We start from the raw sequence: 16,169 nt of genomic DNA on the forward strand, positions 1-16,169 counted from the left end.
TTTATTTGTACTGATTATGCTGTAGAGAAAATAATTGATATGTTTTCTGAATTCTTAAGACAGTGTCTTGCTCAGTGTTCAGATTATGCACAGATGAATTTCCTCGCTATTTGCCTGCCTGTATTTTCAGTGCCTTGTGAAGACTTGGCTCCTCTGATGTCTCATGGAGGGCACGGTCTTTAATCTCAAGTGTTGAATCAACAGACTCACCACTTGGAATTGGAATGCTCTAGACTCTGGAGACCCAGTTTTCTGCACAAGGCCAGTCATCCCACTTTTCTGATCTTGTGTGGCTATTAGATACACTTGGCATAAGAATGCTGAGGAGATGGCTCAGGTCAGAGGCACTTGCTTGTAAAGCCTGATGGCTCAGGTTTGACTCCCTAATAGGTACATAAAGCCACATGTGCAGAAAGCAGTGGCAGGAGGCCCTGGCATGTCTTTCTCTCTCTCAAATAAACAGGAAAAAATAAATAATTTATTAAGAGAATGCAAGAGAGAGAGAGAATGAATATGCCTAAGGTTTGGGTCTAATATGGGACCTGTTGGCTAAGCCACACAAAGCAGTCATTTTTTAAAGAAAACCTATTTACTTGAGAGAGAGAGACAGAGAGACAGAGAGACAGAGAGAGAATGAATATGGGCGTGCCAGGGCCGCCAGCCACTGCAAATGAACTGTAGACACATGCGCCCCCTTGTGCATCTGGCTTACGTGGGTCCTGGGGAATCGAACCTGGGTCCTTTGGCTTTGCAGGCAAGCGCCTTAACCGCTAAGCCATCCCTCCATCCCCAAAGCAGTCAGTTTGAGATCATATGATCAGACAGTGTTTGCCACAAGTTGATTTTTGCCAGTTACATGGGTTTCTGTTATTCACTTGGTCTAGTTCACTCTAGCTTGGAAATCTATAGATAGAAAAACAAACAAACAACTTGTTGCCTTGTGAGGTAAGAAATAATGTCAGAGCAGCTTAAGAGAGTAATAACCATTTTCTAGATACACAGTGTAAGTGAAGTGTTTTCCCTGTGTGTGTCCATGGGAGTTTTAGATAGCCTTTCAGTTTTTAGAAAGGAAAATGATGAGCCAACTTATAGTATATCGACAACAAACTTCCTTGTGGCCATTCCCACGGTCACGTGAGAGAGTGCCCCCGTGTCGCTGAGTTTTGTCCACAGTGGAGGGGCTTGAGTTGGGTGTAGTCAGAAGTGATCAAGGTGTTGACAGCAGGACCTCAGCACATCTTCCCTTTCGCTGCCGAGGCACATGTCCAGCCAGACGGGGGACACTCTGTACCCATGCTCTCATTTGCATCTTTGGGTGCCAGAGATGGGGGAGCCCCTCAAAGCAGCACCAACCTGGCAATTCCTCTCCAGCAAAGAGCAGAGGTGGGTAGGAGTCAAGAATTCAGGGCGATGCTGTTCCCTCGTGACTTGCTATCAGCAGGCTGTTATCCATACACGCAAAAGGCTGTTTGAAGTGTGCTTACGCGTGTTTCCATAGCAGCAATCATCTTAGCATTTTCACTCTTTTTTTTTTTTTTGGACTTTTGTTCCCTTTTGCTTCTCCACTCCTCACTGAGCCAGGTTTAAACAAACAGCATATTTGGGTCAAGGGAAAGAGATGCTTGTTAATATAGATACCAGGCTAAGCATTCTGGGAGGGAGCTTTCTTGCAGCAAACGAACATATTCTTTCTGCCTTCCAGCAGCATCTGCAGCACCGAGACTGTCTGGCACCGTCTTTTTTCATTTTGGGCAGGTTCTGAGATTCAGAACGATCCCAGGCTAATCACAGGAGCCGCAGTCTTCCAGCGAGTCCGGGCAAATCTAGACATTTCTTCTGTGTACTACCTCTGAAGCAGCCCACCGAGAGCTGGTCTTGGAACATCGGAGGTGTGTCATCTTGTTTTTTTTTGCACCACCCACCCTTCCTATTTTACACTGGGAGCCTGGATTTTTTTTTTTTTTTTTTTTTTTTTTTTGGTGTGTGTGTGTCAGGCTGTTGGGCAGGAACGGATTCTAGTGTGATAGCTTGGAGCTACCCTTCTGTTCCGGTGCCGGTAACTGCTCGTCGGGAAGATGGTACAGGGGGAGCCTGTCTCCGAAGAGCCGAGGAAGACGATGTGGAAACGGAGTAGAGATTGCTAGAAATCGGGACATCCACACCTTGGGGATGGGATGTACAACTAGTGTGATTCTCTTCAAAGGCATCCGCACGGTTTTTGAGAGAAACTGTGCGTACATGTGCAAGCAGCAAGGAGAGAATAATGCCCTTGAATATTCAGCATACAGTTGGACAAAGGAAGATTCAGAACTATTGATCTCCTCCTGCCTGGTAAATGCTGTCTCGCTTGATTAGCAAGTTGTTTAGAGGTGTCAGAAGAAGCTAGTCTTTTTACTTGTAAGGCAAAAATGCATTTATTTCAATATGCTCATGGGTGTGTATACACACACACACGTATGTGTGGCTATATATACGTTTATATATGTAGTCTTCATGGGTGAATGAGTGATTAGTAGTCTTGCATTTAAATGTTGAAGTGCCTGTGTGTCCATGTGAGAGAGCCATGTATGAACCCTAGCTACGTGCAGACAGAACAGGGAGTAGAGGTGAGTGATGACAGCCTAGCTTTCTAAGGTAGCTTTACCATTCCGCACTCTTGGTATAGCCCCAGGACCCGTATGTGGCCAAGCGTTCATTCAGATGGCCGCGTACGTGAACCCCTCTCCCACCGATGGGGAATTATTCAGCCCCTGTATTTCTCAGCCTCTCACTTGGCTAGGTTTTTCCTTCACTAATGGCTTGGGGTCAGTGCTTGGATTTTGGGGGGAGGGTGGAGAAATTTAAAGGAGCAGGAAAGAAAAGTATCATGGGTGTAAGACAAATCATATATATGTGTGTGTGTGTGTGTGTGTGATTTGATTTTCTTAAAAATCCAACTCTTAAGGCTTTTGGGTGAAGGGGCCATGGGAGCTGAGTTTGACCAGACATGCCTGATCCTGTCTTCGGTTTCGGCTCCAAGGGTACCCAGTCCCCTGGATGGGTGTGTCTCTTCATGACCTTTTGCTCAGAGGAAGTCACATGTTGGCCTCCTCTCTCAGGAAGGCTTGCCATTTTGCCTTCTGTTCATATTTCAGTTTTTTGGTCAGAATGAGTGGGGACAAATATGTGTGGGGGTTTCTCTGTGTGAGGCTCACTAGCAGTCACTGGGTGAAGCATGGGGAAAAGGGCAGAACCCTTCCTGGTTGTGAAGCTGCCATGTGAGCCTGACGAGGGGGTGTTGGCGTGCCACGTGTCCCCTCGGGATCCGATCTGGGTGTCGCAGACTGCAGGAGCCCAGGATGCCTTCTGTAGAGGGGCTTATGTGATTGACATTAGCCCTCGAAATACGCGCAGAGGGGGGTGCGGGGAGGGCGAGCATTTGACGCAGCTGATGCAGTTTGGCAGACACTGTTATATTTGGTATGGAATTTAAGTGGTGCTATATTAACTGTTAAATATTTTAAGCACTGATGTATTTTGGAATATGCTTTGGCGAAGAACCGGCAGGAGGGATGAGAAGGAGCAGTCCGTTATTACCGGGCTCTGTCTCATTAATGAGCCCAGATCCAGCAGCCCAGGACCTACTTGGACCAGTGGAGGCAGGGCTCCCCCCCAGCTGCAGGCTGGGCTCCTCGGGCCCCGACTGGTGTTCCGTTAACCTGATCTGCAGAGACCCTTCCTGCTTTTCTTTTCCATCCTTTGCACAAGAGAACAGCCTGTTGGGGGCTTTTGCTAGCGCTCCGGGCCTGGCTTTCTGACACACACACACACACACACACACACACACACACACACACACACACTGCTTCTTTGCACCACGTGGGTTGTGGAAGCCGTTGTTCTCTCGCCTGCGCTGACAGGCCAGATGTGCATGAGCCAAGATGCTGCTGGACGGCGAGACCCCCTGGCCTTGTGGCTTCTGCCCTCACCCCCCACTCCCCTTCCCCCCTCCACACACAGCAGCCCCCCCCCCCCGCCCGTGCTCAGGACCCTCTGGGAGTTAAGCGTCACGTACACAGCCCTTACACCAGTCTCCACCCTAGTTTCTGACACAGCCCTCCAAGCCTAAGCACCCTCTTCACCATCTGTATATTTTTTTTCTCTGCCCTCCCAGTTACTTTTTTAAAGCTTTATATTTATTTATTTGAGAGAGAGAGAGAGAGAGAGGGATAGAGATGTGGGGGTGGGGGAGAAGAGAATGGCACATCAGGGCCTCCAGCCACTGCAGATGAACTCCAGATGCAGATGCCACCTTGTGCATCTGGCTTAAGTGGGTCCTAGAGAATCGAACCTGGGTCTTTCGGCTCTTTTTTTGAGGGGGGGGGTTCAAGGTAGGGTCTCGCTGTGGCTCAGGCTGATATGGAATTCACTATGTAGTCTTAGATGGCCTCGAACTCATGGCAATCCTCCTACCTCTGCTTCCTGAGTGCTGGGATTAAAGGTGTGCGCCACCACGCCCGGCTTGGCTTTGCAGGCAAAAGCCTTAACCACTAAGCCAACTTTCCAGCTCCCCTTCTAGATCTCCATCTTACTGTATCCACTGAGCCTGCTGTACTGGTTCCTCCTCCCGAGGCATGGTTCTTGCCTGGGCTTCCCCCAACTCTTAGTTCAGATCCTTCTCCTGAGGGGGGGCTCCTGCAAATGTCCTTATTTGCAACACCTCAGCAAGTCCTCTCCTTGGGCGTCTAGTTTCCTTATAATACCGGTCTTCACCTAACACACCGTGTCCAGAATGATACCAGCACACCTACAGCAATAGTAAGTTAGTAATGTTACACCACTTATACACAAGTAATATTACTTGTATACTTGTAGTGCAAGAATGATGGCTGAGATTTTTGGTCTTGTTCGTGGCTCTGCACCCAGTAGAGAGGTTGATGTTCCATTGCCAGCGCTCAATAAATGAACGGATGCTGATGCTTTTACTGTCTTGAAGGTGGAGTTGTTGAGAAGATAGTTCAGTCACTGGGAGACCAAACTGAGCTCCCCCCAGCCCCCATAGCTTCCAAACAAAATCTATTTCCAGTTAATATTCTTTTAGAGATAGCAGAGGAATTTGGGAGACCACTCCCTTCCTGAATCAACTAACACCAGCTAAAGACTGTCAGAGAGGGCTTGAGAGATGGCTTAGCGGTTTAGGCGCTTGCCTGCGAAGCCTAAGGACCCGTGTTCAACCCTTGAGGTCACACATAAGCCAGATGCACATTGACGGAAGCTTGCAAAGTTGCACATGCACAAGGGGTGCACGCATCTGGAGTTTAATTGCAGTGACTGGAGAACCTGGCAAGCCAATTATCATGCCCCCTCCCCTCCCCATCCCACATAAATAAGGGAGTCAGTTGGGGCTTACCTCAAAAAAAAAAAAAAAAAAAGATTGTCAGATATTGGGAGTCATTCTCTTTCATTGGCAAGACAGAAATGAGAAGATGGGCTGGGCGTGGTGGCGCACGCCTTTAATCCCAGCACTCAGGACGCAGAGGTAGGAGGATCGCCGTGAGTTCGAGGCCACCCTGAAACTCCATAGTGAATTCCAGGTCAGCCTGGGCTAGAGTGAGACACTACCTCAAAAAACAAAAAACAAAAAACAAAAAACAAAAAAAAAAAGAAGATGGAATACAGTGAGACTGGAGGAGATAAGGAAAGGAGATGTGGGTACACCTGACCACAGTGTCATGTATAATCTATGAAAAACAAAGGTTTCAAAAAGGCAAAAAAAAAATTTCAAAAACAGTAATCAAAAGAAAAAAACACTTTCTCCTAGTTGGACATGGGAGAGGTAACGCAACAGTTAACGTGTTCCCCCCCCCACAAGCCTGCCCACCCGAGTTTAATCCCCTGCACCCACGTCAAGCTGGATGGCAGAGTGGCTGTAATCTCTACACACCTACTGCAATGGATGCCTGGCCCGGCGAAGCCCGGAGCTCACGGGCCAGCTTGACTGGTCTGCCCAGTGGCCAGACAGTAACAAGCGAGAACGTGTTTCAAACAAGGTGGAAGGAGAGGGTCACCATTGCAGGGATAACCCCTGACCTCCACATGGGCATCGCGGCCCCCACCCACCCTGGCATGCGCGGACACAAAATTAAAACCAAACCGGAACAGAACAAAACAACCCTCTCTCCTAGCTCGTTGACCATTGAGCTCCTTGTACTTATACTTACGGGTCTTTTTCTTGGGGGCTATGTCAGAGGTCACATGATTCAAGGCTAAGTGTCCTATGGATTCGCTATGGTCATGGCTGGCGTTTGATGATTCTAAGTCAAGTTTCCTCGGCTGAGACCAATTCCGTGGCATTGGCATTTGGGATCCTTAGTACCCTCTGGTTTGAGCCCAAGCCCATTCTTCAAGAAGCCCTGTCCATTGTCGCTCTCTCGGGTCACTTTCTTGCAAAGGTAGCCTGACCTAATTCCCAGGCAGATGGAAAGGGGGTCTTCATCAGGCTCCCCAGCCTTGGTAGGGAGGACGCCTGCCCTACCTGCACCCCATGTGGTGACTCCAAGTGTCCACAGAAGAGCAGAGCGTGGCTTCTCCCTAAACCCTGTTGTGAGGTGGCGGTGGGGGGTGCTGTTCATGACAGATAGCCTGAGCACTTGAACCCCCCAATCTAGAATCTCCCCAGTATTTGTCATATGCCTAGACAGTGTAAGGAGTTACAAGAGTAATTCTGTAGTCAGCCTTTGGTGTTTCAAGTCTAAACTCATAACTTGTTCCTCATGTTCTGTAGGTAATTTGCTTAATCACTCTGTCCTCAATCTCATCTGTCAAATGCACGTACACAGTGCTCCTTCGTGGGTGTGGTAAATGAGTAAACGACTGTCTAAAGCTCACGGGACAGTGGGACCCAAGTAAGGGCTAATTATAAGGGGTCATCTTGTTGCCAGTACTTTTCTGTTTTCCTTCCCTCCTTCCTTCCTTCCTTCCTTCCTTCCCTCCTTCCTTCCTTCCTTCCTTCCTTCCTTCCTTCCTTCCTTCCTTTCTCTCTCTTTTTTTTTGGTATTCCCTTTATGGTGAGCCCAGAAAGAAAGTGTTCTTCTTCCCACATATCATTCATAATCTATTTGAGAAAGAGAGAGAAAAAGAGGAACAGAGACAGAGAGAGAATGGGCACAACGGGACTTCCTGCCACTTCAAATTCCAGACACACTTTGTGCATCTGGCTTTACACGGATACTGGGGAATCGGACCCAGGCTGTGTCAGGCTTTACAAGCAAGTGCCTTTAAGCTCTGAGCCATCTCTCCAGCCCTTTCTTCATATATATATATATATATGTTTTGAGGTAGGGTCTCACTCTAGCCCAAGCTGACCTGGAATTCACATCAGGGTGGCCTCAAACTCATGACGATCCTCCTACCTCTGCCTCCCGAGTGCTGGGATTAAAGGCGTGTACCACCAGGCCCAGCTTCTCTTCATAAATTGATTGGCTGTGCTTTCCTGTATAACTGCATATAATGTGTGTGTATCTCTGTGTCTTTATATCTATGTATGTTATACTTCATGTAAGTGAACTTATCCAAGTTTTCTAAAAGAAAACAGAAAGCTCCAAATATAAGATTCAATTCTAACAGGTGTATAGGCCTCTTCAAAAAAAATTATCTTTTAAATTTGAGTGGGATCTTATATTATTTTGCCCAGGCTAGTTTCAAACTCCTGGCCCCAGATGATCCACATAGTTGGAATTACCAAAAGGATTTGCCCTTAAGCTTTGGTTATTATTTTCTTGTATCATCATTTTAATCAGTCTGGTTTTTTTTTTCCATCTGCTTATTAAAGTACTTTCAGTCTTACTGTGTGTGCATGCAAATCACTTAACATCTTTTTGGAATAAGAGAACATAAACGTCTAAGCAAATAGAGGACTGTATTAGCAATGAAAGAGCGTTTTCATCAACTTCAAGGTTGGCTCTGACGTACAGAACCGATCGCAGTTTTGTAAGGCTGGGGGCCATACAGTCTGCTACTGGAAGGTTCTGGTTCTGTTTGGACAGATGAATCAGCTCCACTGTGGGTGGTACACTGAAAAATGGACTTTATCTGATCATACTGGAATGACTCAATTTCAAATATATCACACTTAAACTTTTGACTACTAAATTCTCCCATGATTGAGAGATCAGATTGAGGTAGACTAGGTCTTATTCCCAAGTATAGATTTTTTCTTAGAGAATGTTTGTTTTACAAAGTAATTGGCCGTATTAGTTCAGCCCACTCAGGAAATGATCTTGCGTCCTTCTGGGCATACAGAAGTGGTGGGGGATGCTCACATCCCAGGTGGCAGGAAGCTAATATCTAAGACCACGGGGGAGAGGCAGGCACGATTCAGTCCTAAAATGTCCATGAGGAGGGGACCCTAGAGCTGACTCGTCTTGTAATGGGCCTAGCCTTATGGACTAGGTCTGTTTTACTCAGAACTAGCCATGGCATATTTACTTGCTTGGTTTGACTGGGGACGAATTGAAGGCCTGTTAGATTATTCTGTGATATTATACTTTTTTTTTTTTTCAGGTAGGGTCTCAACTCTAGCTCAGGCTGACCTGGAATTCACTATGTAGTCTCAGGGTGGCCTTGAACTCACGGCGATCTTCCTACCTCTGCCTCCCGAGTGCTGGAATGAAAGGCGTGCGCCACCACGCCCGGTTATAACTGAAGTCATACGGGGATGTCTTCAGTTTCTTTTGTGACTGAATGGGATCATGCAATTCTAATTTTTTACCCATTGTGAATTAAGAGCTTTACTTTTGGCCTCGCCACATGAAAGCTTTGAAGGCTGACATTGTCCCACGTCTACAAGGTTTGTGAAATGTCTTCTGCAGGTATTTTGCCTTTATTAACTCATGGAAGTTTTTTTGTTTTGGTTTGTGTTTGTGTTTGCAACTCACTGAATTTAAATTTGGGTCCCTCGCAGGATCATGGGTGGGGGGTACTTACGGGGACCTGGTCAGCTTGCCAGTGGCTATGCCACTGAAGGAAGTGATTCTGCATCACCCAGTGACCATTAAATACCAGTAGTTCCTTCAGAAGTAGTGGGACTGTATGCACCCCTCTCCCATCCATGGTGAGCTGTTGACACATGAACCAGTCATGTGCAGGTCCCCACGACTGCTGTGAAGTCATGAGAAGACGGCACCCCATAGCACTTCCCCATCCGCCCAGCTCTTACGTTCTTTGATCCCCCTCTTTTGTGATGTTCCCTTCACTTTAGAGGGGGTGACAGAGACGTTCCCTTTGAGGCTCAACATTCAATTGATTTGCGTCCCTGTTCCCCAGAAGGGAATGACTCACACATGATGCTGTAACCTTGATCAAAAGCCCATGGGGCTGGAGAGATGGCTTAGCGGTTAAGCGCTTGCCTGTGAAGCCTAAGGATCCCGGTTCGAGGCTCGGTTCCCCAGGACCCACGTTAGCCAGATGCACAAGGGGGCGCACGCGTCTGGAGTTCGTTTGCAGTGGCTGGAAGCCCTGGCACGCCCATTCTCTCTTTCTCTCTTTGTCACACTCAAATAAATTAATTAATTTTTTAAAAAGTTAAAAAAAAAAGCCCACGGCTGGGGAGGTGATAAGCCCCAGAGGCAAAGCTGCTACTGTTTTTGTTGTCAAAATGCCTTGTAAACGCATATATTTTTCTCTCATAGATCAGTGCTGTTCTTAGCAGCTAGGAGTTGTTTTATTATTATTTTTTTCCCTGACAACTTTAGCCTCCCTAGGATCAAGGGTCCTTTCTAACTAGAGAACTTATTGCCTGTGACATGGGAGCATTTAATTTGCACATTCATTAACAGCCGCTTATTGACGATAATGCACTGCATAGAGAACAGCGTCAAAGACACCTTTCTCTCTGGCTAGTTAAGAGCCCCAGTCTTGGTAACTTGTATCTGTATTTGGGGTCAGGGATGGGTGGACGGGGGTAGAAAGAAGTCATCAGTGAAGAGGGTGGCTTTTGGTAGGTCATGTTTCCCATACTACCTTTGCAGTCTTCCTTGATAATGCTCAGTGGAGTCTGCCCTGTTTGTATCATGGCAGGAAATTAACCTGTGTTGTCAAGGGACAGGCGCTGCGTTTCTGGGATACATTTCCTGCATTGGCACCCAAGTCACCTTGTTCCGCTGTTATCGCTTGTCATGAGTGTGATCACGTTGTCCACTGGAGGATAGGAAAGGGACTGTCCCCAAAGCTTTGTTTAAAATTCACCATCTGTTTTTTTTTTTTTTTCTTTTTTTCTTGAGGTAGGTAGGGTCTCACTCTAGCCCAGGCTGACCTGGAATTCACTATATAGTCTCAGTGTGACAGTCAGGTTCGCATTGCTGGCAGAAATCATCAGAACAAGAACAAATTGTGGGGGGAAAAAAGAGGTTTAGTTTGGCTTACAGGCTCAAGGGGAAGCTCCATGAAGGCAGGGAGAACGAGGCCATGAGCAGAGGGTGGACATCACCCCCTGGCCAACATCAGGTGGACAACAGCAACAGGAGAGTGTGCCAAACACTGGCAAGGGGGAAACTGGCTATAACATCCATAAACCCGCCCCCAGCAGTACACTCCGGAGGCATTAATTCCCAAATCTCCATCAGCTGGGAACCTAGCATTCAGAACAACTAAGTTTATGGGGGACACCAGAATCAAACTACCACACTCAGGCTGGCCTCGAACTCACGGCGATCCTCCTACCTCTGCCTTCCGAGTGCTGGGGTTCAAGGCGTGCGCCACCACGCCCAGCAAGCCTGGGTATTTCTTATGGCAGCTCAAGTTGAGTAACAAACACACAATTATAACAAAAATTTTACTGTGGCATATTGAAAAGACACTACAATATATCTCAAATATCTTCTGTAGATTACAGATATATCAGTAAGTATATTTATGTTTCATCCTCTTTTAAGAAAAATTGTTTCCTGCATGATTTTTTTCCTCATTGTCCACAGGACTCTGAGAAATAGGAATGTGCAAGTGCAGGCTGAAGGCTCAGTTTCATCAGGAACGTTTTGGAAGGGACTCTACGTCATGGGAAGCGGAGCCCTATTCTCCCTTAGGTCACCCGGATAGAGCCCGGGGAGGCTTAACTGTCTGGGGTATCCACATTGGGAATGTTTCATTCTCACTGATGTTTCATTTTATGGATGTAATAATATTTTAATTAATTAATTTATTTATTTGAGAGTGACAGACACAGAGAGAGAGACAGATAGGGAGAGGGAAAATGGGTGTGCTAGGGCCTCCAGCCACTGCAAACGAACTCCAGATGCGTGCGCCCCCTTGTGCATCTGGCTAACGTGGGTCCTGGGGAATCGAGCCTCGAACCGGGGTCCTTAGGCTTCACAGGCAAGCGCTTAACCGCTAAGCCATCTCTCCAGCCCGGGTATAATATTTTTAAATATATTTTATTGATTTATTTATTTAGTTATTTGAGAGAGAGAGAAAGAGGCAGAGATGAGAGAGAGAGAAAATGGGAACACCAGGGCTTCCAGTCACTGCTAACGAACTCAGACGCATGCGCCCCTTGTGCATCTGGCTAACATGGGTCCTGGAGAATCGAACCTGGGTCCTTTGGCTTTGCAGACAAATGGCTTAACCACTGAGTCATCTGTCCAGCCCGGATGTAATATTTTATTTAAGCTGTACTCACTGGTCCATCTTTTTTTCCCAACTGTAAGTGCTGTGATAACATCCTTGTGTATGTGTTTGAGCATTTGTCTTCTCTCTTTCTTAGCTGATTGCTAGACCTGGAATAGTTAGGTCAAACATATTTACTTAAAAAATATTTTATTAGCCAGGCGTGGTGGCGCACGCCTTTAATCCCAGCACTCGGGAGGCAGAGGTAGGAGGATCGCTGTGAGTTCGAGGCCACCCTGAGACTCCATAGTGAATTCCAGGTCAGCCTGGGCTAGAGTGAGACCCTACCTCGAAAAACCAAAAAAACAAACAAAAAAAAAATTTTATTTATTAGAGAGAGAGAATGGGCACGTCAGGGCCTCTAGCCACTGCAAACAAACTCTAGACACAGGCGTCACCTTGTGCATCTGGCTGATGTGGGTATTGGACAATCAAGCCTGGGTCTTTTGGCTTTGCCAGCAAACGCCTTAAAATCTAAGCCATCTCTCCAGCCCACATATTAACTTTAAAAAATATTATTTAGGGCTGGAGAGATGGCTTAGCGGTTAAGCGCTTGCCTGTGAAGCCTAAGGACCCCGGTTCGAGGCTTCATTCCCCAGGACCCACGTCAGCCAGATGCACAAGGGGGCGCACGCGTCTGGAGTTCGTTTGCAGTGGCTGGAGGCCCTGGCTTGCCCATTCTCCGTCTCTCTGCCTCTTTCTCTCTCTGTCGCTCTCAAATAAATAAAGAAAAACAAAAAATTTTAAATATTTATTTATCTATTTGAGAGGGAGAGGGTGAGAATCTGCACACCAGGGCCTCTGGCTACTGCAAAGGAACTCCAGACACATGCACCACCTTGTGCATCTAGTGGAATCAAACTGTGGTCCTTTGGCTTTGTAGGCAAATGCCTTAACCACTAAGCCATCTCTCCAGTCCTACATATTTACTTCTAAATTTTTATTTATTTATTGGAGACAGAGCAAGATAGGGAGAGAGGGTAAGAGAGAGAGAGAGAATGGGCACACCAGGACCTCTAGCCACTGCAAATGAATGCCAGACACATGCGCCACCAGGTGTATCTGGCTTATGTGGGATCTGGAGAATCAAACTTGGGTCCTTAGGCTTTGCAAGCTAGAACCTTAACCACTAAGCCATCTCTCTAGCCCTTTTAAAGACTTTTTAAAAATCTTATTTTAATTTTTTCTCAATTTTTAAAAACATTTTCCATGATTATAAAACATATCCAATACCCTCCCTCCCCCCTTTTCCCCTTTGAAATTCCATTCTTCATCATATCATATCCCCTCCCCATCTCAATAAGTCTCTCTTTTATTTTGATGTCGTGATCCTTCCCTCCTCTTATGATGGTCTTGTGTAGGTAGTGTCAGGCACTATGAGGTTATGGATATCCAGGCCATTTTATGTCTGGAGGGAGCACGTTGTAAGGAGTCCTACCCTTCCTTTGGCTCTTACATTCTTTCCGCCACCTCTTCTGCATTAGACCCTGAGCCTTGGAAGGTGTGATCAAGATGTTACTCGGTATTCTAGTCACTTCTTTCCAGAACCATGATACCTTCTGAGTCATCCGAAGGTCACTGCCATCTGAAAAGAGAAGATTCTCTACGCAAAGTGAGAGTAGCATTAATATAAGGGTATGAACATTAAGAGAAGTGCTTACTTGGCACTTTTTAATTATTTATTTATTGGAAATGGCAGGGGGAGAAGAGAGAGAGAATGCCCACATATTTACAAGACTTTGGTAGCTGTGGTGAATTGTCCTTCAGTAAGATTGAGGTTTAAAAACATATTCAAGACAGGAGAAGTTGTCCTGTTCCCCTGTGACATTGAGCAGGTAGCTTTCAGTTTTGCTTTGTGTTAAAGCTGCCCATGGGGTTATCCGTTAACAGAGCACAGTGACTTCAACTTCTGTGTGTACAGAGAAGTGACATAGTCTTAACTGGGGTTCAAGTTAATGCTGATTTTGCCTCTGCTCCTGGAAGCAAAACCACTGACATTCTTAATATCCTAAGACAATTCTGGGATGTTCCATTATAGGGCAGGAATGTGTGTGTTCGGAGAGGTCTTCACCTTTTTAGAATTTGTATAGCTATTTCATCGACACTCAGAGGAAAGAACCAACAGAAATACTGAATAGAACCAGGTGGTGAAGGCTGGTGTTATTTCTGTAGGGTGGTCAGTCTGTATTTCTCCCTGGGCCTCAGTGAGAAACAATGATTTTTTTCTTTTTTTGCATGTGTGATATGGTTAGGGTGTGTGTGTGAGAGTGGAGTATGCATGCATGTGTATAGATATGCACACCTCATGTGTGCATTTATGTCGGTCAGAGGAGAATGGTGGCCTCCTGTGATCCATCCATGTGTTTCCTTGTGACAGGTCTCTCACAGAAGCCAGAGCTTCAGTTCTTTTTTGAAAGTATATTTTAAAGCCGGGCGTGGTGGCACACACCTTTAATCCCAGCACTCGGGAGGCAGAGGTAGGAGGATCACCATGAGTTTGAGGCCACCTTGATACTACAGAGTGAATTCCAGGTCAGCCTGGGCTACAGTGAGACCCTTCCTCAGAAAACCAAAAAAAAAGACTAAAAGATTTTTTTATTCTAAGACAAGGTCTCACTTTGTAGCTCAGATAGTTTCAAACTTGTGTTTTTCTTGCCTCCGTCTCCAGAGTGCAGCTGTCATAGGACTGTGCATGTTACATGCATGTGTGTGTACATAGATGCACACACCCCATGTACATATGTATGGAGGCCAGAGGAGAGAATTGGGTGTCTTAATCCCTTATCCGCATCTGTCTTTCTTTTTATTTATTTTTTTGGTTTTTTGATGTAGGGTCTCACTCTAGTCCAGGCTGACCTGGAACTCACTGTGGAGTCTCACAGTGGCCTCGAACTCATGGCAATCCTCCTACCTCTGACTCCTGAGTGCTGGGATTAAAGGCGTGTGCCATCACGCCCGGCTCTTTCTTTCTTTCTTTCTTTTTTTTTGTAACAATTTATTTATTACAGTCAGAGAGAGGGAAGGAGGGAGGGGGAGAGAGAGAGAATGAAGGTGGGCACACCAGGGCTTCTAGATAGTAAACTGGGGTTGCAAATGTGCGTGGCCACACCCAGCTTTTTACATGGGTTTTTTAAAATATTTTGTTTTTCTTTATTTACTTGAGAGAGAGAGAGAGATACAGAAATAGGAAGGTAGACAGAGAGAATGGGCGCGCCAGGGCTTCAGCCACTGCAAATGAACTCCAGACGCGTGCGCCCCCTTGTGCATCTGGCTAACATGGGTCCTGGGGAACCGAGCCTCGAACCGCGGTCCTTAGGCTTCACAGGCAAGCGCTTAACCGCTAAGCCATCTCTCCAGCCCTTACATGGGTTCTTGGGAGTTGAACTTGGCAGTCTCCAGCTGAGAGGTCCTCATGCTTCAGTGGCACGTGCTCTTAACCACTAAGCCAGCTCCTCAGCCCAGAAGGAATTTTTTAAAATTTTATTTTATTTATTTGAGAGAGAGAGAGTGAGAGAGAGAGAGAGAGAGAGAGAGAGACAGAATGGGCACGTCAGGGCTTCCAGCCATTGCAAACGAACTCCAGATGCATGTGCCACCTTGTGCATCTGGCTTACGTGGGTCCTGGGGAATTGAACCAAGGTCCTTTGACTTTCCAGGCAAGTGCCTTAACCGCTAAGCCATCTCTCTAGCCCCCAGAAGGAAAATTGTAAAGGCCAGTAAGGCCTGTTGTTTCTTGCTGATGATGGCTACAGGTCACATTCCCAGCAGCAGTGACTCTTGTTTTTATTATTTATTTTATTTCTTTGCAAGCAGAGGGAGATAGAAGAGAGACAGAGAGTGTACCAGGGTCTCCAGCTAAGTGAACTCCAGATGCATGAGCAACTTTGTGCATCTAGCTTTATATACTGGGGAATCAAAACTGGGTCTGTAGGGTTTTTAAAAAAATTTTTTTTAAACAATTCTTTTTTTTTTTTTAAGTTTATTTGACAGAGAAAGAGGGAGGGAGGGAGAGAGAGAGAGAGAAAGAATGGGTGTGCGAGGGCCTCCAACCACTGAAAATGAACTCCAGACACACTGTGTATCTAGCTAACGTATGTCCTGGGGAATCGAACCTGGGTCCTTTGGCTTTGCAAGCTAACGCCTTAACCACAAAGCCATCTCTCCAGCCTGCGTCATTAGGTTTTGCAGGCAAGTTAAGTACCTTAACTGCTGAGTCATTTGTCCAGCCTGATTCTTGTTTTAAATACAGTCATTGTGAGCCTCACTTTTGCTAGTCTGAGACAGAATAACACACATTTCAAATTCTGTATCATTTATTGTCTTCATTTAAAATATGTCTCTGTCATTTGTGTTTTAATTGTGCTTTTTTATAGTATTTATTTTATTAACAGAATCTTAGGTGCATATGATACACATAACTACCGTTTTCTCTGCAACTTTATTCTTTTGTTATTTTTGAGGTCGGGTCTCGCTGTAGCCCAGGCTGGCCTGGAATTCACTATTGTAGTCTCAGGGTGGCCTCGAACTCA

The 16,169-nt window shown here is 46.1% G+C and overlaps 1 protein-coding gene and 1 non-coding gene across 13 annotated transcripts in view; one reads left to right on the forward strand and one right to left on the reverse strand.

Moving 5' to 3' along the window:
- Nucleotides 1–16,169, forward strand: part of Dock9 (dedicator of cytokinesis 9) — a 362,490-nt gene that overhangs the window by 88,656 nt on the left and 257,665 nt on the right. For 5 of the 12 annotated variants that reach the window (XM_045145644.1, XM_045145648.1, XM_045145651.1 and 2 more), the window contains exon 1: nt 1,934–2,331. The exons of 5 other annotated variants lie outside the window; for them this stretch is intronic. In XM_045145644.1, the coding sequence (XP_045001579.1) occupies nt 2,170–2,331 (162 nt within the window). In that variant the 5' untranslated portion in view covers nt 1,934–2,169. Of the gene's footprint in view, nt 1–1,932; nt 2,332–16,169 lie in introns of those variants that run through there. 2 more of the 12 variants (XM_045145643.1, XM_045145647.1) reach the window with 1 other exon arrangement.
- Nucleotides 10,914–11,112, reverse strand: LOC123459761. Its single transcript, XR_006636500.1, has one exon. It is a non-coding gene; the product is annotated as a small nucleolar RNA SNORA73 family (small nucleolar RNA).

The sequence above is a fragment of the Jaculus jaculus genome, chromosome 3 (assembly GCF_020740685.1).
Source record: "Jaculus jaculus isolate mJacJac1 chromosome 3, mJacJac1.mat.Y.cur, whole genome shotgun sequence".
NCBI classification, from domain to species: Eukaryota; Metazoa; Chordata; class Mammalia; order Rodentia; family Dipodidae; genus Jaculus; species Jaculus jaculus.